Source organism: Schistocerca gregaria, chromosome 10 (genome assembly GCF_023897955.1).
Source record: "Schistocerca gregaria isolate iqSchGreg1 chromosome 10, iqSchGreg1.2, whole genome shotgun sequence".
Taxonomy (NCBI): domain Eukaryota; kingdom Metazoa; phylum Arthropoda; class Insecta; order Orthoptera; family Acrididae; genus Schistocerca; species Schistocerca gregaria.
Window position 1 is genome coordinate 146,987,339 of NC_064929.1, and position 26,880 is coordinate 147,014,218.

The window sequence follows — 26,880 nt, forward strand, 5'->3', positions numbered from 1 at the left end:
TGACCTTCTCATACCTAGCAGATGTCAAAAGCCACATAACCTGTTGTCAGATTGAATCTACCTTATGGAACGCTATGGTAGAAAGAATGCTGTTTTAATTGTATATGTTGAAAGGTAAACATATCAGGATAAGAATAAGTTTCAACACCTCCCTCTGATGTATCACCAGACTAGATCTTCATGCTTGACACAAAGCAACAGACTGAATAATTTTACACAGCCTTTGTTACAGTATAAATTAGGTATTTAAATAATTTAGTTTATTTTACAGAAATGGTATGATTTAAACAAAATTTAAGTATATTTAATCATAATTTTATTGTGAATTATTTATTTGCATGTTTATACTTCTACATTCTAATACAAGCCACACAGACACCAATAGAGTTAACCATAATTATTTTTCAACATTTTATTACTGAAATGTAATATTATAAAATCAAGCAACAATAACAATTACATCTATCACTTCGCCTGCTTCATAAAATCCTTAACAAATATTATTGTGAACTATTATTTGAACAAAATTCAGTTTTTTGTTCTATGAGTAAATACATCTTGCTTAAAATTATTTTGTTCCACTCTAAATGTTCTCTTACTTCAAAATAACGAATTTCTGTTTTATGAAGTGAATGTTATGTTGAGGTTGCACTTCAAAATAAATGTAATGAAAGACCATACCAATAACAAAATTTAAAATGATAAATTTTCTGTAATGTAATTTTGGAAAACACTAGCTTAATTAATGAAACACTATTTAATCAGTAACAAATTGCATTCATTACTATAAAATGTAGTTCAAATTACACTGAATGTGTTTATGGGAAAATAACAGCTGCACACATGAAGCAAGATTTATTTATTCAGTAAACTTTAATGTCAGTAATTATGTTATTTTCTTTAGTGTGCTACTAATTTTAACTAAATACTATCTCATAGACTATACAATCATGATTCCAAATGAAACAACATATTATATCATACAAAGTTTTCTTTTATCTTGACATGTAAACAAGTTGGAATTCTATATTACTTGTATAAATATCTGTTTGCTCCCTAGACATTTGTATGTACAAATATATAAACAATATAATTTGTATCTGACTCTGTCTTCATACCAGTAACATATATAAAGTAGTAAACAAATCTTATTTTTGTGCTTGAACTGTGCTATTCTTAGAAGTATATGTTTAAAAAATGCTTTCTTGGTTGGAATAAAATGGCAGATGTCTGTTACTCTATTCACACATAACAGATACTGAATTCCTGTGCTTCAGTGTCATTTCTTTGCTGATTTTGTGTATTTAACTCATTGAATAGAAACTCAACATGAGAAATAATTTTAAGTGAACCTGCTCACAGCTAAAATTTACACGAAATCTACGAAAGATGTACTTATTCATAAACGAGATAACATGTTCATTTTATCATGTAACATAAATAGTTCGCACTAACATTCATGAGTCTTTATAAAACTATAGTTAGTTGACATCAAAAATGAAAGAATACAAATTTTTGATTAACAAAATTCCATTCACAAGTCATTCACCTTCCTAGTTTTGTTTATAAGTTTATGACAGTTTTATCACAGTATGAATCTACTACAAATTCCTCATTACATATGTTCATTTTCTTTGTAATTTCATACTTAATGACTTTAACCAGTGTGATGTTGCATTTTCCAGTGTTCGATTTTAGGACTCTGTTATTTCAGAGCAAATGGAGGTCTGTTTTTTGTAAACAAAATTTGTTCATTGGATTATCATATCCAGTACAAAAGTAATGGTCCTGAATTACTAACCACTATGGAATTAGACTCAGTTCAAATAACAAAAACTTAATCGAAAATACGCTAGTTATTCCTGTATTTTATTGCATATTTTCAAAATGAAACTGCTTTTGTAGGGAAATGGCATATGGGGAAATATTTAAAGTTTAACACCCATAAGATAAATGTCACACAGAAATTTACAGAATGTTTTGAGATGTAGAAAATTCTGACAGAAGCGAATTTTTTAAACTCATCACCATTGTTAATTTTAGATGCCATTGTGTATTACTAAGCCAGTTGGAAAAAAAGAAAGAAAATCTAAACACTAAATGAATTTTTAACAGTTATAAGCATGAGTACATTACACATGCTTCACAATGTGTGTAAAACTATAAGGAATTTATTTCTGTTACTTCTAAACATTTAAACGTTTCGTCACATGCACAATGGGCATCTGCTGGTCTACCATTCACACTTAACTGAAGCTGAGCAAACTGAGAGGTCAGAACTTTGATGCTGGATCCAGGAATTTACTAGCTGCAAAGATCCATTCTCCATCAGAGGAAACGCTATCCAATTCTCGGTAGATATTAGGCCATTATTGAGAAATTTTCTTCTTTTCCTCTAAATCATTTGCCAAATACAAGCCTCAGAGGAACAACTACGCCAGAAGAAAGAAGTCAGTTTTGAAGACTGTGTTCACTCATCTGTTGCAGGGATAGAGATCTCACAGTCATACTCGTTAATATCCTTAGCTGTACCATGAAATGTGTGCAATTTCACCAATAGTGCCTTTAGTTAAGGTATTCCATAACAGACACTTTCCCCTGCAAGAAAATATCGTATTTTAGTTCAGCATCATTCAATTCATTCCATAACATGCACATTTTTCTATGCACTGTTTTCCTTTGTTGCCTTTCAATTTTGCATGCCAAATTCGTTATTTTAGTGCTACGCATTGCTGACTAGGTCATGCAATGGCTCAGCAAAATGTCCTGTTGCTTGTTCTTTTCCAGCACACTACATGCTCAGCTATAGTCATAGAAAGCACAGTGCAAAATATTAATAAGCTCAAGAATGAAAATAATGATACAGCCAATGACAATCACATACCAATATTAATATTCTTTTAATGACTGTTATTATTAAGTACATAAAACCAATTTGGTAAATACTTTTGGGAGTTAGAAAAATTTTTTAGTGCTAACCAAACTGATTAGTAATACATTTTATTTTGTTCACTTACTCATTGTTGTCATTTTAAACCCATTTTGTTGCTGAATTGAGTTTAGTAGCTACATCTGTTCATGCATATTAAAATTTTACATCACCAGTAACTGGGGTGGTATTTTGGTAACAGATTTCCACAAATCAGCATTTCGTATTTTGCTTTGTTTTATGTATGATGCTTCAAAAGTCATGTCTTTAGTTGTATTTATTTAATTAGTTTTTATGTCATAATTTATTCACATATTTGGTATACATTCTATTTCTTTTACTTCTTTCTGGTTTTACAGTGGAATCAGAAATTATTCATAAAATAATCACATAGAATTTTACGTGCACAAACTGACTACATTAACATAATATTTAATTTATGTTGTCTATATGTTGTTATTTAATGGAAATTATTAGACAAATTGTATGACGTCTAAACCAGAAGACAATGTTCATTTTAGTACATAATTATTGCTTGAATAGTTAAAATATTTGTATTTCTCTCTAATTATGCATTTTTATATTATTGCTTTAAGAGTAACACACAAATCATACTAAAATATAGGCTTAGTTGCCCAATGGAAGACACATGCTCAAAAAATTGGAAGTAAATATCTGTATATGATAACAATAGAACAACTGTACAACTAATATTACATAATTGACTAGAACACTAATGAATGTATAATTTCTGATGACTGACATTGTTGAATGTTAGTGGTTTCTATGAATATAATGTTCTTATATTTCTCATGTCATTTCACCTGATCACATGTAACATACCCTGAACCAGTGTGAATTAATATTTTAATCCTACTTTAGAGTGTCAGGTAACAAGCAAGAAATTTTAGAACGCATTACTTCAAACTTGTGTTCATTTCTTATGCAGATAGCTGTGTTACATACATGAAGAATGGTGTAAAAGCTTGCAGCTATCAAATATTTGGAAATAAAGGCACATTTTAAATATATCTTGTAATGCTAACCAAACGGAGACGTGGGTAAATTTAACAGGCGCTAGTAATTGCTATAAACTGAATATGATCTTGTTGAAGTTGGCATCAAAATAAGAAATCTTATGGTAATGAGGATTCCTGTACCTCTTTTCTATGTAAAATTCACCAATGATTGTTTGCAAATACTTGTGATTATTTCTGAATGTAGTCTGCATAAATGTCTAATTAGTTTGAATTATGCTATGTAAAAAGGAAATTTTTGGTTTTAATATTTGTAACTTAATCGTGCATACATTCCTCCACTGTCACTGTTACTAAACAGCTCTATTACTACAAATCTAAATACCATGGCTAAGGATGATTATTACATAGATCACAGATTCACTAAAACAGCACATCACTTTCAACAATGCTCACTACATAAAACTAAGACACACAATAATTTGCCTACTTATCAACCCAGATAGCCAATAAATTATCTAGTATTTTGAGACTTGTCACTGAAATAACCTTGTATATTTTTTTGTAACTTTGATTTGACCCTGAGTTACAAGCGATATTTTCTTATTAAATGTGTCTTTATGTTAAGTAGCTGATGCAAGTTAAAGAAGCTGCAGAACAGTATGGTATTTTGAATTTTATGTGTGATTAAAGAGTGCAACACAACGGGAATTGATAAAGGGCATGGATACATGCCCTTTTTGTGTGTGAGCGCTCTGACTGATACTGTACACAAATAAGCTTTGACAGGTATGTGGAGTAAGTCAGAAAAAAAATGTCAGGTAAAGATCATATATTTGGATACTGAATATAAAATATATGAAAATATATGTAAGATATTGTGTTAGTGAGAGGAAAATTAACTAAAGATTTAATTTTCAGAAAAATAAAAGGTAATATATTTAGCAGAGTATTTTAATCAGTTTCTTGCAATCTAGAAAAATTTTGTTCCAGAAATATATAGCATGAAATAGTTAAGTGTTGTCGACTGTGTTGTTCATAATGGAATGAAAGCAGGGTATGAATTTGTAAAAAAGAGGTGAATGAGGGGAAATATTGGAAGAATATTGGACTGGTTGACGGTATTTAAGGTGGAGTATTGTGTCATTTTCTTAAAATATCTGAGTACTGACAGTATACATATTTTTGTGTCAGCACCCATGACTTTCTGATGAGCCTGCCAGTTGTGAATTTGGAGGAAGGTATGACATTTAAAGCATAGTGACCCACATCCCAGAAACTTGTCTTCAGTTGGAGGTTCTAATAAACTGTTAAACTTATAGGAATATGGAGGCTGCTTTCAGACCCCTAACGAGCTGTAGTCTTTGAATAAACCTAATAGCCGATAACAATGCCGATAAAGGACACGGGGGCGTTAGTGATGCTACTAAAAACTCGTCTGCAGAGTCAAGTAGACCGTTGGAGCTCTGTGCGTTGCACCTGTATGTCGAGAGCAGGGATCGGGTACAATGCACGAGCCCAGCTGGCACAGCGTTCCGTGGCCATCATGGACGGGAGTATCGCAGGGAGAGGTAGGAGGGAGGCGGCCACCTACTGAGGAGGGCAGCGTACCACGGTGGTCGTGGCGAACTCGCTGAACTTCTTGTCGATGGGCACTCGGTCGTCGTAGAGTGTGGGAGCCTGCAGGATGATGCCCGCCGTGCCGACCAGCACGGCCAGTGTGAAGATCCACAGGAACAGCCGGTCGAGCACCATCGCCACGTACTTCCAGTCCTCCTTCACCTGTAACCAGTGGTAAACCACATGCTCCTTAGCTGGAAGTTAATGACACGGCCATTAAGGGGGGGGTTGGACGTGAAACGGGTCGACTTGGAGCAGGAGAGGCACCGCAGGACGTTTTAATTTGCACTGTCTAGGTTCAAAATGGCTGTGAGCACTATGGAACTTAACATCTATGGTCATCAATCCCCCAGAACTTAGAACTACTTAAACCTAACTAACCTCAGGACTGCACACAACACCTAGTCATCACGAGGCAGAGAAAATCCCTGACTCCCACCGGGAATCGAGCCCGGGAACCCGGGCACGGGGCACTGTCTAGCATGACCAGGAAGGATTCAGGATTCACACTCATAGCAGAGGACGTTCAAAAACATAACAGAACAATTTTTTTTACCTGTGAAATTTCATAATTTTCTCACTTGGTATTGGCTGCACTTGTTGCTGTAGGTACACTTTTCTTCATAAGTAAGAGAGACTCTTTGATGAATTTTGCACAGCATACTAACAACACTTACAGGTATACGAAACTCTAGAATCTCCCAAATCTGTTAAAAACTGTGGTAAAAATTGAGATGATTAACTATAAAATTCGAGTTTTCTCTAAACACAAAGTTTAAAACGTAACAGCCCATTCATTTTTACAGAGGTTAAATAAATTCTAGAGTTTCATACACCTGTAAGTATGGTTTGTAAGCTGTGCAAAATTCATCGAATAATCACTCTTACTTATGATGAAAAGTGTACCTCTAGCAACAAATGCACCCAACGCTAAGCGAAAAAAAATCATGAAATTTAACATTTAAAAAATATTATTTTTTCGTGTTTTTGAACTTCCATTGGTATGAGTGTGAATCCTGAATGCTTCCTGGTCATGCTGACAAAGTTTTATGAATTTGTTTGTAGAAGTATAGACAGTGCAAATTAAAATGTCCTGTGGTGCCTCTCCTTTCTCGAAGTCGGCCCGTTTGACGTCCTACCCCCCTTAGCGTGGCAAGGATGAAAACACATAGAAACTATCACTCCTGTACCACTGTCACTCACTTCCAATCCTCCATCACCTGCAACCCCCAGCAGGCCACATTTAGCTGCCTAAGTGAGAGTTCATTGGCAAGAACAGATGGAGGCAAAGAAAATGACCATCAATGTGAAAGGAATGAAGACTACCACAACTACTACTACTACTACTACTACTACTACTACTACGTGATCAGGCCCAGTGGACCACTAATCTACAAGTTTCCTCCTCCACTGTATTCTGTCCATTGCTGCTATCCGCCATTCGTCCTCGTCTATTGACACTTTGTTTAAATCTTCATGGAGTCCATCCCTCCAACGCTTCTTAGGTCTACATCGCGGTCTCTTTCCTGTAGGTGTGAAATCCAGGAGCTTCCGAGGCCATCTGTGATCCTCCATCCGGGCCACATGGGCGGCCCACTACATTCGTTTGGCTTTGACAGCTCCTGCTATTATGGGCTGCTGGTATAGTTCCTCAAGCTCTTGGTTGTGTCTGATCCTCCATTCCCCTGTATCTGCATCCAAAATCGGACCGAAGATCTTCTGAAGCACTTTTCTCTCAAAAACAAGGAGCTTATGGAAGTCCTGTTTCCGGATACTCCATGTTTCACAGCCATATAGAAGAACAGGCTGGATCGGGGTTTTGTACAGTCGAATCTTGAACTGTCTGGAGAGATATTTGGACTGAAGCAGTTGTGCTAGGCTGTGGTAAGATCGGTTTCCTGCTTGTATTCTGGCATTGATCTCTGCTTCACATGACGAGTTCTCAGTGAAAAGTGCCCTTAGTATTTCAGTTCTTGCACACTCTTGTAGGAATGGTCCCCAACCTGCAATGATTGTAGATGATCAGCAGTCTGACAATGACCACGTGTCATAACGAGGTACTCTGTCTTGGCTTCGTTTATATTTGAAATGGATCTGAGCACTATGGTACTTGACATCTGAGGTCATCAGTCGCCTAGAACTTAAAACTACTTAAACCTAACTAACCTAAGGACATCACACACGTCCATGCCTTCCAAATCATACTACTTTTGTGGGCAGCCTACATCTCAAGGGCAAGAAATAGTTTATTGGGCTCTAACATGTAGGCTGCTTGCATACAAGTGTGTTATGCTAGAGTAGTATTGATCTTCTTTAACGGTCTGCTTTGCATGGCACCCTATATATCAGGGGTAAATAAATGAGTTTCAAGCCCATGATGTGTGGCATTATATGTATGTTGTGGGATTAGTATCAGCATCAGCTTGCTTCACTGGACTGCCTTGCATGGCCTACATGTGGAGATGGGCATGTCTATGGAGGAGAGAGGTGGAGATGGATAGATAAGGAGATGAACAGAGTGAGGAGGGAAGTGGACAGAGAGAGGAGAAGAGGGGGAGGTGTGTGTGGCAGATGTCGGGTGTAGAGGGGTAGTGGGCAGGTGGATAAGAAAGAGGACGAGGCGGAGATGGAAAGAGAGAAGGGGAGGAGGATATGGTCAGAGGGGGGGGGGGGCTAGACAGACATGGAAAAAGATTATTTTTCGATTTCTTCAGATTTTTTAATCCAGCCATTTCGTCTAGTTTCCCTGCACTTCCTATTTATTTCATTCCTGAGTGACTAATATTTCAGTATTATTGAATTTCCCTGAACATTTTTGTACTTCCTTCTTTCATCGATCAACTTTAGTATTTCTTCTGTTACAGCTGGTTTGTTTGCATTTACCTTCTCTATACCTATATCTTTTTTCCAACTTCTACGACTGTCCTCTTTAGAGATCACTGAGGCTTTAGGAAAACTGAAGGCACTGGGGAAGCAGTTATGACGTTCTAGTTGATAATGGAAGCAAGATCAAAGAAAAATCAAAACATGTTCATCGGATTTGTCGACCTGGTAAAAGCGTTCGACTGTTTAAAGTGGTACAAGATGTTCTGAGAAAGGTGGGGGTAAGCTATGGGGAAATACGAATAATATGCAATATTTACAAGAACAGAGAGGGCATAATAAGAGTGGAAGACCAAGTTCGAAGTTCTTGGATTAAAAATGGTGTGAAACAGGGATGTAGTCTTTCACTCCTACTGTTGAATTTATACATCGAGTAAGCAATAGAAATAAAAGAAATATTCAAGAGTGGAATCAAAATTCAAGATGAAATGGTATCAATGATAAAATTCGTTGATGACATTGCTATCCTCAGTGAAAGTGAAGAAGAATTACAGACTATGCTGAATGGAATCAACAGTCTAATGAGTACATAATATGGAGTGAGAGTAAATCGAAGAAAGACGAAGGCAGTGAGAAGTAGGAGACATGAGAACAGCGAGAAACATAACATAAAAGCTGGCGATCGCGAAGTAGATGAAGTTAATGAATAGAGCAATGATGGACGGAGCAAGGAGGGCATAAAAAGGACACTATCACTGGCAAAAAGGGCGTTCCTGGCCAAGAGAAGTCTACTACTATCGAAAATAGCCATATATTTCAGGAAGAAATTTCTGAGAAAGTATGTTTCAAGCACAGCATTGTACGGTAGTGGAACATGGACTGTGGGGAAACCGGAACAGAAGGGAATCAAAGAATTTGAGAAGTGGTGCTGCAGAAGGATGCCGACTTGCAAAGTAGGGAATAAGGAGGATATCCGTATAATCGGCGAAGAAATTTATATTATGGAAAATATTGACAAGAAGAATGGACAGGATGGTAGATCATGTGTTACAACATCAGGAAAAAATCTCCATGCTACTAGATGGAGCTGTAGAGGGCAAAAACTGTATAGAAAGACTGAGATTGGAAGATATCCAGCAAATAACTGAAGACGTAGGTTGCGAGAGCTACTGTGAGATGATGAGGTTGGTATGGGAGAAAACTTCGTGGCAGGCTGCGTCATCTCAGCCAGAAGAGTGACATCAGAAAAAGCTGTACATTGCTCATATACAATATTTAATGTTTTTAAAAAAGTGGGCAGGCTCCATGCAGTGTGTACCTTCCGTTCAAATGGTTCAAATGGCTCTGAGCACTATGGGACTGAACATCTGAGGTCACCAGTCCTCTAGAACTTAGAGCTACTTAAACCTAATTAACCTAAGGACACCACACTCATCCATGCCAGAGGCAAGATTCGTACCTGCGACCGTAGCAGTCGCGCAGTTCCGGACTGAAGCGCCTAGAACCGGTTGGCCATCACGGCCGGCGTACCTTCCGTGTCAGAACTTACGTTAGCACATGATTTGGACCTTTTACAGGCTGTTTGTCTCCTGATTCCTTTTCCATCTTCTTCCACATCTCTTCCATCAATTTGCACACAAAATACCTCATTACTCCTGCATTACACATAAATACTGAACTTTGGTGGACATACACTTTTCTGAACTCGAATGTTATGAAGTATCTCGAAATGCAGAAATTGCTCCACACCAACCAAAATGAATTCTGCATACAGTGTCCAATTCGAGCATCTCTCAAATGGCGCATTGAAGGCGTCGGCAGTCAGTTGGACGCAATATTTCTTGACTCCCGAAAAGCATTTGCGTCGGCAACACATCCACTTCTACTAACGAAAGTACAGTCATATCGGTTAACAGAAGAAATTTGTGACTAAACTGAGGACGTCTTCGTAGCGAGCATGCTGCGTGTTATCTCTGCTAGAGAGTCATCTACAGATGTAGAAATAACTGTAGCAGTGATTCAGGAAAGTGTGTCAGGCCCTCGCTGTTCCTGCTGTATATTAATAATCTAGCAGACACTATTAATGATAAATTCAGGATGATGCTTTAATCTATAAAGAATTACTCTCTGAAAACAGCTGGAGGTTTGTCCACTTAGATCTTGATGAAACCACAGGAATTAATTTAAAAAATCATCTTTATATGCATTCTAACTGCTGGAAAGAATGATAACTTTCTATAAATATACAAGAATGTAAAATTATGCTCCACTCAAAGTACACTCCTGGAAATGGAAAAAAGAACACATTGACACCGGTGTGTCAGACCCACCATACTTGCTCCGGACACTGCGAGAGGGCTGTACAAGCAATGATCACACGCACGGCACAGCGGACACACCAGGAACCGCGGTGTTGGCCGTCGAATGGCGCTAGCTGCGCAGCATTTGTGCACCGCCGCCGTCAGTGTCAGCCAGTTTGCCATGGCATACGGAGCTCCATCGCTGTCCTTAACACTGGTAGCATGCCGCGACAGCGTGGACGTGAACCGTATGTGCAGTTGACGGACTTTGAGCGAGGGCGTATAGTGGGCATACGGGAGGCCGGGTGGACGTACCGCCGAATTGCTCAACACGTGGGGCGTGAGGTCTCCACAGTACATCGATGTTGTCGCCAGTGGTCGGCGGAAGGTGCACGTGCCCGTCGACCTGGGACCGGACCGCAGCGACGCACGGATGCACGCCAAGACCGTAGGATCCTACGCAGTGCCGTAGGGGACCGCACCGCCACTTCCCAGCAAATTAGGGACACTGTTGCTCCTGGGGTATCGGCGAGGACCATTCGCAACCGTCTCCATGAAGCTAGGCTACGGTCCCGCACACCGTTAGGCCGTCTTCCGCTCACGCCCCAACATCGTGCAGCCCGCCTCCAGTGGTGTCGCGACAGGCTTGAATGGAGGGACGAATGGAGACCTGTCGTCTTCAGCGATGAGAGTCGCTTCTGCCTTGGTGCCAATGATGGTCGTATGCGTGTTTGGCGCCGTGCAGGTGAGAGCCACAATCAGGACTGCATACGACCGAGGCACACAGGGCCAACACCCGGCATCATGGTGTGGGGAACGATCTCCTACACTGGCCGTACACCTCTGGTGATCGTCGAGGGGACACTGAATAGTGCGCGGTACATCCAAACTGTCATCGAACCCATCGTTCTACCATTCCTAGACCGGCAAGGGAACTTGCTGTTCCAACAGGACAATGCACGTCCGCATGTATCCCGTGCCACCCAACGTGCTCTAGAAGGTGTAAGTCAACTATCCTCGCCAGCAGGATCTCCGGATCTGTCCCCCATTGAGCATGTTTGGGACTGGATGAAGCGTCGTCTCATGCGGTCTGCACGTCCAGCACTAACGCTGGTCCAACTGAGGCGCCAGGTGGAAATGGCATGGCAAGCCGTTCCACAGGACTACATCCAGCATCTCTACGATCGTCTCCATGGGAGAATAGCAGCGTGCATTGCTGCGAAAGGTGGATATACACTGTACTAGTGCCGACATTGTGCATGCTCTGTTGCCTGTGTCTATGTGCCTGTGGTTCTGTCAGTGTGATAATGTGATGTATCTGACCCCAGGAATGTGTCAATAAAGTTTCCCCTTCCTGGGATAATGAATTCCCGGTGTTCTTATTTCAATTTCCAGGAGTGTAGTTAGAAACAGTTATTGTGACTACAATATCCATGGTATGAAAGTGAGGTCATCCACCACATAGAAATATCTGGGTGGAACAGGTAAGGTAAAGCAAGTGGTAGACTTCCGCTTAGTGGTACAATACAACACAAATACTCTAAGTCTGCAAAGGAAATTGCTTTAAGCACTAGTATGTTGCACAAATGTTGGGGGACCGACACCAAATATAACTAGCAGGAGATATCCAGATATCCACCAAGTATTAAGAAGGCAAGCACAATTGGTCATAGGTTTGAAACTTACTGGCAGATTAAAATTGTGTGCCGGACCGAGACTCGAACTCGAGACCTTTGCCTTTCGTGGGCAAGTGCTCTACCAACTGAGCTACCCAAGTACGACTCACGCCCCGTCCTCGGAGCTTTATTTCTGCCAGTACCTCGTCTCCTACCTTCCAAACTAAGGTAGGAGACGAGGTACTGGTAGAAATGAAGATGTGACGACGGGGCGTGAGTCGTGCTTGGGTAGCTCAGTTGATAGAGCACTTGGCCGCCAAAGGCAAAGGTCCCGAGTTCGAGTTTCGGTCCGGCACACAGTTTTAATCTGCCAGGAAGTTTCATATCAGCGTACACTCCGCTGCAGAGTGAAAATCTCATTTTGGGTCATAGGTTTGTTTGACTCACTGGAGAGCATCAGCGAGAACCTCAAAATCCTGTTCCGGCAGATATCATGTGGAAACCTACATGTAAGCTTTAAAGGACCAGTATTAATTGAAGGATCTAGCAGTACTTGAACTTGCTATGTATTGGTCTCATAGGACTGTAAATACAAAATTAGATTAACTGTTGCAAATACATAAGATCACCAGTCGCCAGAAAACCACTGAGGGTAATGTAGCATAGAATTTACTGAAAGGCTGCTGACAATGATGTGGTCATAGAGTGTTTACTGACATTGGCAGAGTCTTCAAGTATGTGCATGTACTCGGCGATGAAGAGTGTGCTGTAAGGTTAATAAATTATCTAATTTATTAACCTTACTGTAGGTCTGCTGTAGACGATGTAACAGAGGCAGACAGTAACTATACTGGAGTGCTACTATTATTGCGGTTATCAAAGACTGGTGGCTCACCTTGGTGGAGTCCTCGAGCATGCGAGTGTGCTCAGCGATGAAGCGCACACAGAAGCAGGAGCGGTGCACCTCCGGGGGACAGCGAGAGTGGGGGAAGGCTGGGGGGCTCCTCAGCGCCCCCTGGGGGTGTGGGGGCGCCGCCAGCCCCAGGCCCAGTGGAGGCAGTGGTGGCAGCGGAGGCGGGCTCTTGCACGCCTCCTCTGCGTCGGATAGTCTCTCTGCCTCCAGCGCCGCTCCCAGGGGGCCGTGCACCTGGCAGCTGCCGCCCAGCAGCCCGCCGTCCAGCAGGCTGTGCAACACACCAGCACACTCACCACACTCCGCATATTCTCCATTTCTACACCACACATCAACACATTCATCACACTCCAAATCTCTTACAGCACTACAGCACACACCAACATAATCACCACACTCCACATCTCCTCCATTCCTACACATACAGCAACATACTCACCACATTCCATATCTTCTCCATTTCCACACAGCATAGCGACACACTCACCACAGTTCGAATTTACATACCCACTTCACACACCAACACATGCACCGCCATCCACATCATAATCAACATACTCCACATCTCCTCCATTCCCACACATACAGAAACATACTCACCATAGTCCACATCTTTTCCATTTCCACACAGCATAGCAACACACCACAATCCAAATCTACATATCCACTTCACACACCAACACATGCATCACCCTCCAAACCATCTTCATCTTCACACTATACACCAACAGGTTCGTCACATGTCACATATCCTGCATTTCCATACCACACACCAAGACACCACAGTCCAGGTCTCCTCCATTCCCACACAACACATCAACACATTCATCACACTCCAAATCTCTAACAGCGCTAAAGCACACACCAACATAATCACCGTACTCCACATCTCCTCCATTCCCACACAACACACCATCATACCACATTACACATCTTCTCCATTTCCACACAGCATAGCAAAACACTCACCACAAATCGATTGTACATATCCACATATCAAGACATGCACCACCCTCCACATCATCTTTGTCTTCACACTACACACCAACAGGTTCGTCACATGTCACATATCCTACATCTCTATACCACACACCAAGACACCACACTCCAGGTCTCCTTCATTTCCACACAACTCATCAATAAATTCACCACACTCAACATCTATTCCAATCCTACACCTCATGTACAAACCCTGATCACACTCCACATTTCACCACACGCCAATACACTCACCAAACTCCACAGCCCATCCACTTCTACACGACAGAGCACCACAGACACCAGACTGGATACCTTCTCCACCCACACATCACTGACCAACACACTCAACACACTGAGAATGGCTATAGTTATCAAGCCGTTTGAATTAAAAATAATATAATCATACCATCATCATTTGAAGTCTGGGTAAACAGTAACTAATGCCATGAGATGCATCATAGAAACAAATGAAACAGTATGTTTCCCACATTACACACAGAATGTGGAGCAATGTTTTGTACTTGTGAGTTTTCTCCCCAACTGGTTCTATTGGGAAACAGGCATCGTTAACATTACATGAGAACTCTTCCCATAATCACAGTGGCAAAACATATAATTTATGTAACAAACTCCACTGGCACATAGTGCATGTACCAGGGGCACAGTAACTCGTCCACCTGCCGAAGCGATAGTTTCTCAGTAAACAAATGGACACATAGGGACAATGCATGTCAGTGAGTCAGTCAATGGTCTTCAGCCGGCAGCGGTGGTTTCGCGGTTCTAGGCGCTCAGTCTGGAACCGCGCGACTGCTACGGTTGCAGGTTCGAATCCTGCCTTGGGCATGGACGTGTGTGATGTCCTTAGGTTAGTTAGGTTTAAGTAGTTCTAAGTTCTAGGGGACTGATGACCACAGATATTAAGTCCCATAGTGCTCAGAGCCATTTGAACCAATGGTCTTCAGTTGAAGATGGTGTGGGTGGAGTGCACATCACTGAAGAGAAAGTAAAAATTCTACTTATCTATGAAGAATGTAAGCTAAAAGAGCAGTAATTGCAATAATGTTTCCTTCTCTTCAACAGAGGTACATACAATGCAGTACTGTAATGCATTTAAACGCTATGTGATGTACATTAAAGGCAGCCCTTGATTAAAAACTGCATCATCATATGATACACAGGCGGACGGTGAACTCTACTGAGAGTGGTATCCTCACCAGTGTGGCATTTTCTTATGTTTCCATTTTTGTTTACTGTCAGCTTCAGTGAGGTGAACGAATTGCATTTATGCGAGCAACTGAATTGTGTGCTAGTACAGAGAGCGAAATTCAGTTTTGTCTCACATTCTTAGCAGCGTCATGTTTACGTGAATGGTACACCGTGATAGGTTTTTAAATAGGTCTTGGAGACGAAGTGGATTGCGAATAAAAAATATAGGGTTTTTCCTTTTAATATATTTTTTTAAATAAGGTACTTTCGTTTATATTTTCGGAACGAACAATGTTACAAGAAAGACAACTATGCAAGTTAACGCTCCACTGGTACCTAAACAAAATGTGCTTGATATGTTGTTTATCTTGCTTCTGGTCAAAAAGTTGTTTGGCGTGGGCAAGATAAACTGAACATACACCCTTATGTTACTGTCCGTTTTAGTTTCATCTGCTGTCATAGTCGATGATATCAGAAACGTTTTCATTAGCTGAAAACTTGTCTGTTAAGTGCATTGCAAATGACTGTTAACCAGTTGGCAAAGTCTTTTTCGAAAAGAGTTGACATTCATTGACAACGCCAGATACGCTGCTGCTGTTGTTGTGGTCTTCAGCCCAGATACTGGTTTGAAGCAGCTCTCCACGCTACTCTATCCAGCGCAAGCTTCTTCATCTCCCAGTACCTACTGCAACCTACATCCTTCTGAATCTGCTTAGTGTATTCATCTCTTAGTCTCCCTCTACGATATTTACCCTCCACGCTGGCCTCCAGTACTAAATTGGTGATCCCTTGATGCTGATGGCAGGCCCGATAAGTCAATCATCCAGACTGTTGCCCCTGAAAAGGCTGCTCCCTCCCTTCAGGAACCATACTTTGTCTGTCTTCTCAACAGATATACCTCTATTGTGGTTGCACCTACAGTGTGGCTATCTGTATCTCTGAGGCACGCAAGCCCCCCCCCCCCCCCACCAACGGCAAGGTCCATGGTTCATGGGGGGGGGGGGGGGGGATATGCTCACGGAGAGCATTGCAACACCAAGCAGGAGTTGTGTACCATTAACGAAAGTTGGTAGACGTATTTCTTCATTTGAAAGATGACGTCCGAGGAGTGTTTGAAAAGTCCATGTAAAAATAAAAACTACTTAGGTATTTGGGGTAAACCTTTTTTATTTTTGGACATAGTTTCCTTTTAGACTTACACACTTCGTCCAACGCGGTTCTAATTTGTTGACCCCTTCCCAGTAACAGGAACTGTCCAAGTCTGCAAAATAGGTATTAGTTGCTGCAATCACCTACTCGTTTGAATAAAATCTTTGTCCCGCCATCCATTTCTTCAAACTTGGGAAGAAATGGTATTCCGAGGGAGCCAAGTGTAGAGAATAGGGGGGATGTGAAACGAGATGGAATCCTAATTCGAATAATTTTGCGACCACAACTGCTGAGGTGTGCGCTAATGCATTGTCGCGATGGGAAAGGACTTTTTTGCGGTCAAACCGCCGGCGTTTTTTTTGCAGCTCGGTTTTCAAACGGTCCAATAACGATGAATAATATGCACCTGTAATAGTTTTACCCTTTTACAGATAGTAGATGAGGATTATCCTTTTGTGAATTTCAAAAGACAGTCGACATAACCTTTCTTAGCAAAGGAATGGTCTTTGCCTTTTTTGGTGCAGTTTTCCTTTGGTAACCCACTGTTTCGATTCTTGTTATGTATCCACGTTTCATCCACAGTGACGAAACAACGCTTGAAGTACTGTGGATTCTCCCTGAACAGCTGCAAACAATCGTCGCAACACTTCACACGATTCCGTTTTTGGTCAAGCGTGAGCAATCGCGGAACCCATCTTGCAGATAGCTCTCTCATGTCCAAATGTTTATGCAAAATATTATGTACCCGTTCATTCGGGATGCCCACAGCACTAGCAATCTCACGCAACTTAACTCTTCTGTCATCCATCACCATATCATGGATTTTATCAATGATTTCCGGAGTCGTAACCTCCACAGGGCGTCGAGAACATTCAGCATTACTTATGCCCATATGGCCACTCCCAATCGAAGGCTCAGAGTCACCGTAATATTTATCAAGCTTCTCTTTAGTCTCCTGAGGTGTTTTGCCTTTCATAAAGTAATGTTTAATCACCACACGAAATTCTTTTTCGCCAATTTTTTGACCATCAGTCGACTTCCTTGATTCACGCGAATACCAAACACATAGAAATAGACCAATATGGCTGAAACTTGGTGTGCGTTCTTTCGAAAGATGCTACCAACTAAATATGACCTAGATACGCGCCGGTAGTGCCATATCTCTGCACGGACTTTTCAAACGCCCCTCGTATATTCACATTTCGTGCCAGTCACGTAAGAGTGGGAACATTAGTGTCACTATGAGGATGAAAATCAAGTTTAGTTTAAATACACGCTGTAACGGTCGAGAGACTGGACTGGAAGTTTTGAGTTGGTCAAGAATGTCTTTAAGGCGATATTAGTGCCTCACTGAGTTCGATCAAGCTCGTGTGATAGGGCTGCGAGAAGTTGGATATTCCTTCTGCGAAAGTGGAGAAAGACTTGGCAGGAATGTAGCCACTGTGCATGATTGTTGCCAGCAGTGGTCACGAGAATGCATGGTAGCAAGAAGAATGGACCCTGGACGGCTACGGGGCACTACCTAGAGGGAAGACTATCGAGTCGGGCATACAGCTCTGGCGTATCGTACGGCATCTGCTGCAGCAATACGAGCACCAGTTAGTACCACAGCGCCACAACGAATTATTACTTCAAGCCAGATGCTCCGCAAGCGTGCATTCCACTGACCCCAAACCACCGCCATTTTCGAGATCTGTTATGTTTTCTGATGAAATCTGGATCTGGATCGGTGTCCGTGATGACCGCGTACTGGTTAGGAGGAGGGAAACTGAGGGCGTGCAACCAACCTGTCTGCGTGCCAGACACACGGACCTACATATGTCCTTACGGTCTACATCTACATCTACATGACTACTCTGCAATTCACATTTAAGTGCTTGGCAGAGAGTTCATCGAACCACAATCATACTATCTCTCTACTATTCCACTCCCGAACAGCGAGCGGGAAAAACGAACACCTAAACCTTTCTGTTCGAGCTCTGATTTCTCTTATTTTATTTTGATGATCATTTTCGCATTCGGAAGAGAAAGTTGGTGACTGAAATTTCGTAAAAAGGTCTCGCCGCGACGAAAAACGTCGATGCTGTAATGACTTCCATCCCAACTCGTGTATCATATCTGCCACTCTCTCTCCCCTATAACGCGATAATACAAAACGAGCTGCCCTTTTTTGCACCCTTTCGATGTCCTCCGTCAATCCAACCTGGTAAGGATCCCACACCGCGCGGCAATATTCTAACAGAGGACGAACGAGTGTAGTGTAAGCTGTCTCTTTAGTGGACTTGTTGCATCTTCTAAGTGTCCTGCCAATGAAACGCAACCTTTGGCTCGCCTTCCCGACAATATTATCTATGTGGTCCTTCCACCTGAAGTTGTTCGTAATTTTAACACCCAGGTACTTAGTTGAATTGACAGCCTTGAGAATTGTACTATTTTTCGAGTAATCGAATTCCAACGGATTTCTTTTGGAACTCATGTGGATCATCTCACACTTTTCGTTATTTAGCGTCAACTGCCACCTGACACACCATACAGCAATCTTTTCTAAATCGCTTTGCAGCTGATACTGGTCTTCGGATGACCTTACTAGACGGTAAATTACAGCATCATCTGCGAACAGTCTAAGAGAACTGCTCAGATTGTCACCCAGGTCATTTATATAGATCAGGAACAGTAGAGGTCCCAGGTCGCTTCCCTGGGGAACACCTGATATCACTTCAGTTTTACTCGATGATTTGCCGTCTATTACCACGAACTGCGACCTTCCTGACAGGAAATCACAAATCCAGTCGCACAACTGAGACGATACCCCATAGCTCCGCAGCTTGATTAGAAGTCGCTTGTGAGGAACGGTGTCAAAAGCTTTCCGGAAATCTAGAAATACGGAATCAACTTGAGATCCCCTATCGATAGCGGCCATTACTTCGTGTGAATAAAGAGCTAGCTGCGTTGCACAAGAGCGATGTTTTCTGAAGCCATGCTGATTACGTGTCAATAGATCGTTCCCTTCGAGGTGATTCATAATGTTTGAATACAGTATATGCTCCAAAACCCTACTGTAAACCGACGTCAATGATATAGGTCTGTAGTTAAATGGATTACTCCTACTACCCTTCTTGAACACTGGTGCGACCTGCGCAATTTTCCAATCTGTAGGTACAGATCTATAGGTGAGCGAGCGGTTGTATATGAGTTCTAAGTAGGGAGCTATAGTATCAGCGTAATCTGAAAGGAACCTAATCGGTATACAATCTGGACCTGAAGACTTGCCCGTATCAAGCGATTTGAGTTGCTTCGCAACCCCTAAGGTATCTACTTCTAAGAAACTCATGCTAGCAGATGTTCGTGTTTCAAATTCTGGAATGTTCCATTCGTCTTCCCTGGTGAAGGAATTTCGGAAAACTGCGTTCAATAACTCCGCTTTAGCGGCACAGTCGTCGATAACAGTACCATCGGCACTGCGCAGCGAAGGTATTGACTGCGTCTTGCCGCTTGTGTACTTTACATACGACCAGAATTTCTTCGGATTTTCTATCAAATTTCGAGACAATGTTTCGTTGTGGAACCTATTAAAGGCATCTCGCATCGAAGTACGTGCCAAATTTCGCGCGTCTGTAAATTTTAGCCCATCTTCGGGATTTCGCGTTCTTCTGAACTTCGCATGCTTTTTCCGTTGCCTCTGCAACAGCGTTCGGACCTTTTTTGTGTAACACGGGGGATCCGTTCCATCTCTTACCAATTTATGAGGTATGAATCTCTCAATTGCTGTTGCTACTATATCTTTGAATTTGAGCCACATCTCGTCTACATTCGCATAGTCAGTTCGGAAGGAATGGAAATTGTCTTTTAGGAAGGCTTCTAGTGGCACTTTATCCGCTTTTTTAAATAAAATTATTTTGCGTTTGTTTCTGATGGATTTGGAAGAAATGGTATTGAGCCTAGCTACAATGACCTTGTGATCACTAATCCCTGTATCAGTCATGATGCTCTCTATCAGCTCTGGATTGTTTGTGGCCAAGAGGTCAAGTGTGTTTTCGCAACCATTTACAATTCGCGTGGGTTCGTGGACTAACTGCTCGAAATAATTTTCGGAGAATGCATTTAGGACAATCTCGGAAGACGTTTTCTGCCTACCACCGGTTTTGAACAAGTATTTTTGCCAACATACCGAGGGTAGGTTGAAGTCCCCACCAACTATAACCGTATGAGTGGGGTATTTATTTGTTACGAGACTCAAACTTTCTCTGAACTGTTCCGCAACTGTATCATCGGAGTCTGGGGGTCGGTAGAAGGAGCCAATTATTAACTTAATTCGGCTGTTAAGTATAACCTCCACCCACACCAATTCGCACAGAGTATCTACTTCGACTTCACTACAAGATAAATCACTACTGACAGACACAAACACTCCACCACCAATTCTGCCTAATCTATCTTTCCTGAACACCGTCTGAGACTTCGTAAAAATGTCTGCAGAACTTATTTCAGGCTTTAGCCAGCTTTCTGTACCTATAACGATATCAGATTCTGTGCTTTCTATTAGCGCTTGAAGCTCAGGGACTTTTCCAGCGCAACTACAACAATTTACAACTATAATTCCGACTGTTCCTTGATCCAAGCACGTCCTGTAAGTGCCAAGCACCCTTTGACATTGCAGCCCATCCCGCACTTTCCCGAGGCCTTCTAACCTAAAAAACCGCCCAGTCCACGCCACACAGCCTCCGCTACCCGTGTAGCCGCCAGCTGAGTGTAGTGAACTCCTGACCTATTCAGCGGAACCCGAAACCCCACCACCCTATGGCGCAAGTCAAGGAATCTGCACCCAATACGGTCGCAAAACCGTCTGAGCCTCTGATTCAGACCCTCCACCCGGCTCTGCACCAAAGGTCCGCAGTCGGTTCTGTCAACGATGCTGCAGATGGTGAGCTCTGCCTTCATCTCGTAAGCAAGACCGGCAGCCTTCACCAAATCAGATAGCCGCTGGAATCCAGAGAGAATTTCCTCAGATCCAAAGCGACACACGTCATTAGTGCCGACGTGTGCCACCACCTGCAGCTGGCTGCACCCTGTGCTCTTCATGGCATCCGGAAGGACCCTTTCCACATCAGGAACGACTCCTCCCGGAATGCACACGGAGTGCACACTGGATTTCTTCCCCTCCTTAGCCGCCGTTTCCCAAAGGGGCCCCATTACGCGCCTAACATTGGAGCTCCCAACTACCAGTAAGCCCACCCTCTGCGATTGCCCGGACCTTGAATGCTGAGAGTGATCCTCTGAAACAGGACAGGCAGCTGCATCTGGCTCAGCCAGAGACAGTGCCTGAAACCGGTTTGCAGACGCACCGGGGAGGCTTTCTGGTCAGCCTCAGGGGACGCCTTTCGCTGCCTGCCACGCCTTGGAACGACCTCCCAATCAACCACAGGCGAGGGCTCAGCCCCACTGCGGGCAGCAACCGGGGCAACCACAGCGGCAGACCGATCTGGGGACAGACGGGACGAGGTTGACATCCCCGTGATACCCGAGTCCGGCTCCCCACAGTGGTGCCCATTGGCAACAGCCTCAAGCTGCGCGACCGAAGTCAGCGCCGATTGCAGCTGAGAGCGAAGGGATGCCAAGTCAGCCCTCATCCGAACACAGCAATCGCAGTCCCTGTCCATTCTAATCGATGTTTAACAACAGTTACCGAAACACGAGTCCGTGCCTAGATAACGCAAGCGGAACACGAAAAGAATGTATCAACTAACCTGTACAAATGCCTAACGACTGCGCTACAATCTGCTGAATTTACGATTACAGTAACTAAAACTCGAAATTGCACCTCCTATACGAAACTCACACGCAATTTAAATAAGAATCTACGAAGTAAACACTAAAGCGCGATGCTAGAACTGTCTGGGGTGGATTTTCCGATGACACTCTAATGGTTACCCTACGCACCCTGACTGCAGATCTGTAAGTCCATCTGGTCATGTCACTAGGGCCTCCCATCGGAGCCGGCCTGTACGGCCGAGCGGTTCTAGGCGCTACAGTCTGAAACCGCACGACCGCTACGCCCGCGGGTTCGAATCCTGCCTCGGAGATGGATGTGTGTGATGTCCTTAGGTTAGTTAGGTTTAAGTAGTTCTAAGTTCTAGGGGACTGATGACCTCAGGTGTTAAGTCCCATAGTGCTCAGAGCCATTTGAACCTCCCGTCAGGTAGACCGTTCGCCAGGTGCAAGTCTTTCGATCTGACGCCACTTCCGCGATTTGCGCGTCGGTGGGGACGAAATGATGATTAGGACAACACAATACCCAGTCCCTGAACGGATAAAATCTCCTACCCAGCTGGGAATCGAACCCGGGCCCTTAGGATTGATATATTGCCGCGCTGACCACTCAGCTACCGGGGGCGGCAGTCCATCCGGTGATTCGATGTGTTGTGCTGCCATTCATGAACAGCGTTGTTTCCAAACATGATAACTCTCGCCCACACGCCGATGTTGCAGCACAGTACGTTTTACAGAGCGTCGACATATTGCGTTAGCCTGTTAGATCGCCAGATCTGTTTCTAATCGACCACCTCTGGGACCTCATAGGACAACAACTCTAACATCACCCACAAGCATCATTAACTATCCCCCCCCCCCCCCCCCCCGTATTGTTTGACCAAAACCAAAGGCATGGAAATCCGTTCCACCAACTGACGTCTGTCACCTGTGCAACGCAAAGTATACACGTTCGCATGCTTACATTCAGCATTCTGACCGTCACACCTGTTATTAATGTACCAGCATTTCACATTTGCAGTAGCTTATCTCGCTCTTAACAATCATATACAACCGTTCGCTCGACGAAAGATCCGTACCCAAAGACTGGAAATTTGCACCAACATTCAAGAAAGGCTGAGCATGTTTTTCGAGATGGGAACCACGAAATTAAATTTAGTGAGACAAGCGTTCTAGCACGAACATCCCATTATCATGCTCGCATGTATATAGAAACAATAAAGATTTACAAACACGATAATAACTTTAGTAAAAATGAGGAAGTTATAAAGTTGGACAAAATATGGATGTACATGTTGCGTCAGCAGAATGACAATTGATTACTCTTAATCGAGAATTTTATAGATCGAACACGGCCACTTATCCCGGAAGTTTCCACTGAAGACAACACCGGCCGTGAAAGCCTACAATGTATGATACTCTTAATTTATTAATGAACGCTAGGAAAACTTTTCCAGTAGGTAACCGTTGTTGCTCTTGACTTCTGGCTTCTTTTCTTCTCTGATGGAGGGCGCGATCAATTTCCATGCCGGTATATCCGTTTTTCATGAAGGCTGACCGTAAGTGATTTAATTCATCTTGCAAGTAAGCATGCTCGCAGATTTTATTGGCTGTGATCTTTAAGAAAGTTCACAAGGTTTGTGTAAACGTCGTTCTTAACATTGTCAAAACCTCCAAGATACCGTTCCCGTCAAAATATTGGTTTCAGGTGTTGTTCTCCATATTTGATCCATTTCGTTTCAGATTCATTATCAGCACCCCCTTGAGCTGACTTCCGTTCATAACAACAGAGGTTTTGATTGTTTACCATGTTTCCTGAATTTTGGCTCATTGTGTGCGGGGTCATGCGAGACGGATGGGGGGGGGGGGGGGGAAAGGGACAAATGGCTGCAGTTTTTCTCATGCACAGCGTTCACGTTCACCTACACTTCCTCCGCGCAGTTCCAGACAGCCCCGTGCACGTTAGGCAGTCTCTGTGGAGCCTGTTGTATTGCCCGCCACCTTCCCTCCCTCCCTCTTTCTCTCCCTCTCGCCGCGCTCGGTACCGAAAATTGATGGTGAGTGCAGAGAGAGACAGGGAGAGAGAGAGGAACTCACCCTCCCTCTCTCCCTCTCTCCCTTTCACCCTCTCTTCCCCCTCTCTCCCCCTCCCCCCACCCCCTCTCTCCCTCTCTTACTGTCCCTCTCTCTCTCTGTCCCTCTCTCTCTCTCTGTCCCTCTCTCTCTCTCTCTGTCCCCCTCTCTCTCTCTGTCCCTCTCTCTCTCTCTGTCCCTCTCTGCACTCACCATCAGTCTACACTCCTGGAAATGGAAAAAAGAACACATTGACACCGGTGTGTCAGACCCACCATACTTGCTCCGGACACTGCGAGAGGGCTGTACAAGCAATGATCACACGCACGGCACAGCGGACACACCAGGAACCGCAGTGTTGGCCGTCGAATGGCGCTAGCTGCGCAGCATTTGTGCACCGCCGCCGTCAGAGTCAGCCAGTTTGCCGTGGCATACGGAGCTCCATCGCAGTCTTTAACATTGGTAGCATGCCGCGACAGCGTGGACGTGAACCTTATGTGCAGTTGACGGACTTTGAGCGAGGGGGTATAGTGGGCATGTGGGAGGCCGGGCGGACGTACCGCCGAATTGCTCAACACGTGGGGCGTGAGGTCTCCACAGTACATCGACGTTGTCGCCAGTGGTCGGCGGAAGGTGCATGTGCCCGTCGACCTGGGACCGGACCGCAGCGACGCACGGATGCACGCCAAGACCGTAGGATCCTACGCAGTGCCGTAGGGGACCGCACCGCCACTTCCCAGCAAATTAGGGACACTGTTGCTCCTGGAGTATCGGCGAGGACCATTCGCAACCGTCTCCATGAAGCTGGGCTACGGTCCCGCACACCGTTAGGCCGTCTTCCGCTCACGCCCCAACATCGTGCAGCCCGCCTCCAGTGGTGTCGCGACAGGCGTGAATGGAGGGACGAATGGAGACGTGTCGTCTTCAGCGATGAGAGTCGCTTCTGCCTTGGTGCCAATGATGGTCGTATGCGTGTTTGGCGCCGTGCAGGTGAGCGCCACAATCAGGACTGCATACGACCGAGGCACATAGGGCCAACACCCGGCATCCTGGTGTGGGGAGCGATCTCCTACACTGGCCGTACACCTCTGGTGATCGTCGAGGGGACCCTGAATAGTGCATGGTACATCCAAACCGTCATCGAACCCATCGTTCTACCATTTCTAGACCGGCAAGGGAACTTGCTGTTCCAACAGGACAATGCACGTCCGCATGTATCCCGTGCCACGCAACGTGCTCTAGAAGGTGTAAGTCAACTACCCTGGCCAGCAAGATCTCCGGATCTGTCCCCCATTGAGAATGTTTGGGACTGGATGAAGCGTCGTCTCACGCGGTCTGCACGTCCACCACGAACGCTGGTCCAACTGAGGCGCCAGGTGGAAATGGCATGGTAAGCCGTTCCACAGGACTACATCCAGCATCTCTACGATCGTCTCCATGGGAGAATAGCAGCCTGCATTGCTGCGAAAGGTGGATATACACTGTACTAGTGCCGACATTGTGCATGCTCTGTTGCCTGTGTCTATGTGCCTGTGGTTCTGTCAGTGTGATCATGTGATGTATCTGAACCCAGGAATGTGTCAATAAAGTTTCCCCTTCCTGGGACAATGAATTCACGGTGTTCTTATTTCAATTTCCAGGAGTGTATTTTCGGTACCGAGCGCGGCGATCCACTGGCCAGGACACTGGACTCGCGTTCGGGAGGACGACGGTCCATATCCACGTCCCACCATCCTGGATAGGGGTTCCATTATTTCCCTAAAGCACTCCAGGCGAATGTGGGAATGGTTCCTTTGACGTCGATGCTACGTTAAGCCCTAATATTCCTTTCTTCCATTTTCGATAACAGGCGGCATATTATAGTGCAGTAAATAACTCGCAACTCTGGATGTGTATCGTGGCGTCTTACATACTTACACAAAGGCCCTCACATTGTAGTTTACTGTTACTGACCTGGTTGCATGTACGAACGGTTCTCCTCCTCTGCATGTTAGCAATGGAAGCCAGCTCTCTTTCCAAATCTTACGAGGGGCGTTTGACTAGTCCGTGCGAAGCCCGAGAGATGGCACCACTGGCGCGTATCTGTGTCATGTTTAGTTAGTAGCACACCAAGTTTCAGCATTTTGGTCTTAAACATTACTTTATGAAAGGCTAAACGCCTTAAGAGACCAAAGAGAAGCTTAATAAACTTTTCGGTGGCTCTGCACCCTCGATTAGAACAGTTTAAAAGTGGTTTCAAAGTTTTCAGAGTGGCCATATGGGCACAAGTGATGCTGAACTGTCTGGACTCCCTGCGGAGGTTACGATTCCAGTAATCATTCATGAAATTCATGATATTGTGATGGATGACAGAATAGTTAAGGGGCGTGAAATTGCTACTGCTGTGGGCATCTCGAATGAACGGGTACATAATATTTTGCACAAACATTTGGACATGAGAAAGCTATCCGCAAGATGGGTTGCGCGATTGCTCACGCTTGACGAAAAACGGAATCATGTGAATTGTTGCAAGGATGGTTTGCAGCTG

The 26,880-nt window shown here is 43.7% G+C and overlaps 1 protein-coding gene across 3 annotated transcripts in view; it reads right to left on the reverse strand.

The window, feature by feature from the left end:
* Positions 1 to 299: 299 nt before the first annotated feature.
* Positions 300 to 26,880, reverse strand: part of LOC126293524 (acetylcholine receptor subunit alpha-like) — a 597,900-nt gene continuing 571,319 nt past the window's right edge. For all 3 annotated transcript variants that reach the window (XM_049986782.1, XM_049986784.1, XM_049986783.1), the window contains 3 exons: positions 13,161 to 13,449; positions 5,518 to 5,688; positions 300 to 2,598 (listed from right to left, as the gene is read on the reverse strand). In XM_049986782.1, coding sequence (XP_049842739.1) covers positions 2,566 to 2,598; positions 5,518 to 5,688; positions 13,161 to 13,449 — 493 coding nt within the window. In that variant the 3' untranslated portion in view covers positions 300 to 2,565. The remainder of the gene's footprint in view (positions 2,599 to 5,517; positions 5,689 to 13,160; positions 13,450 to 26,880) is intronic.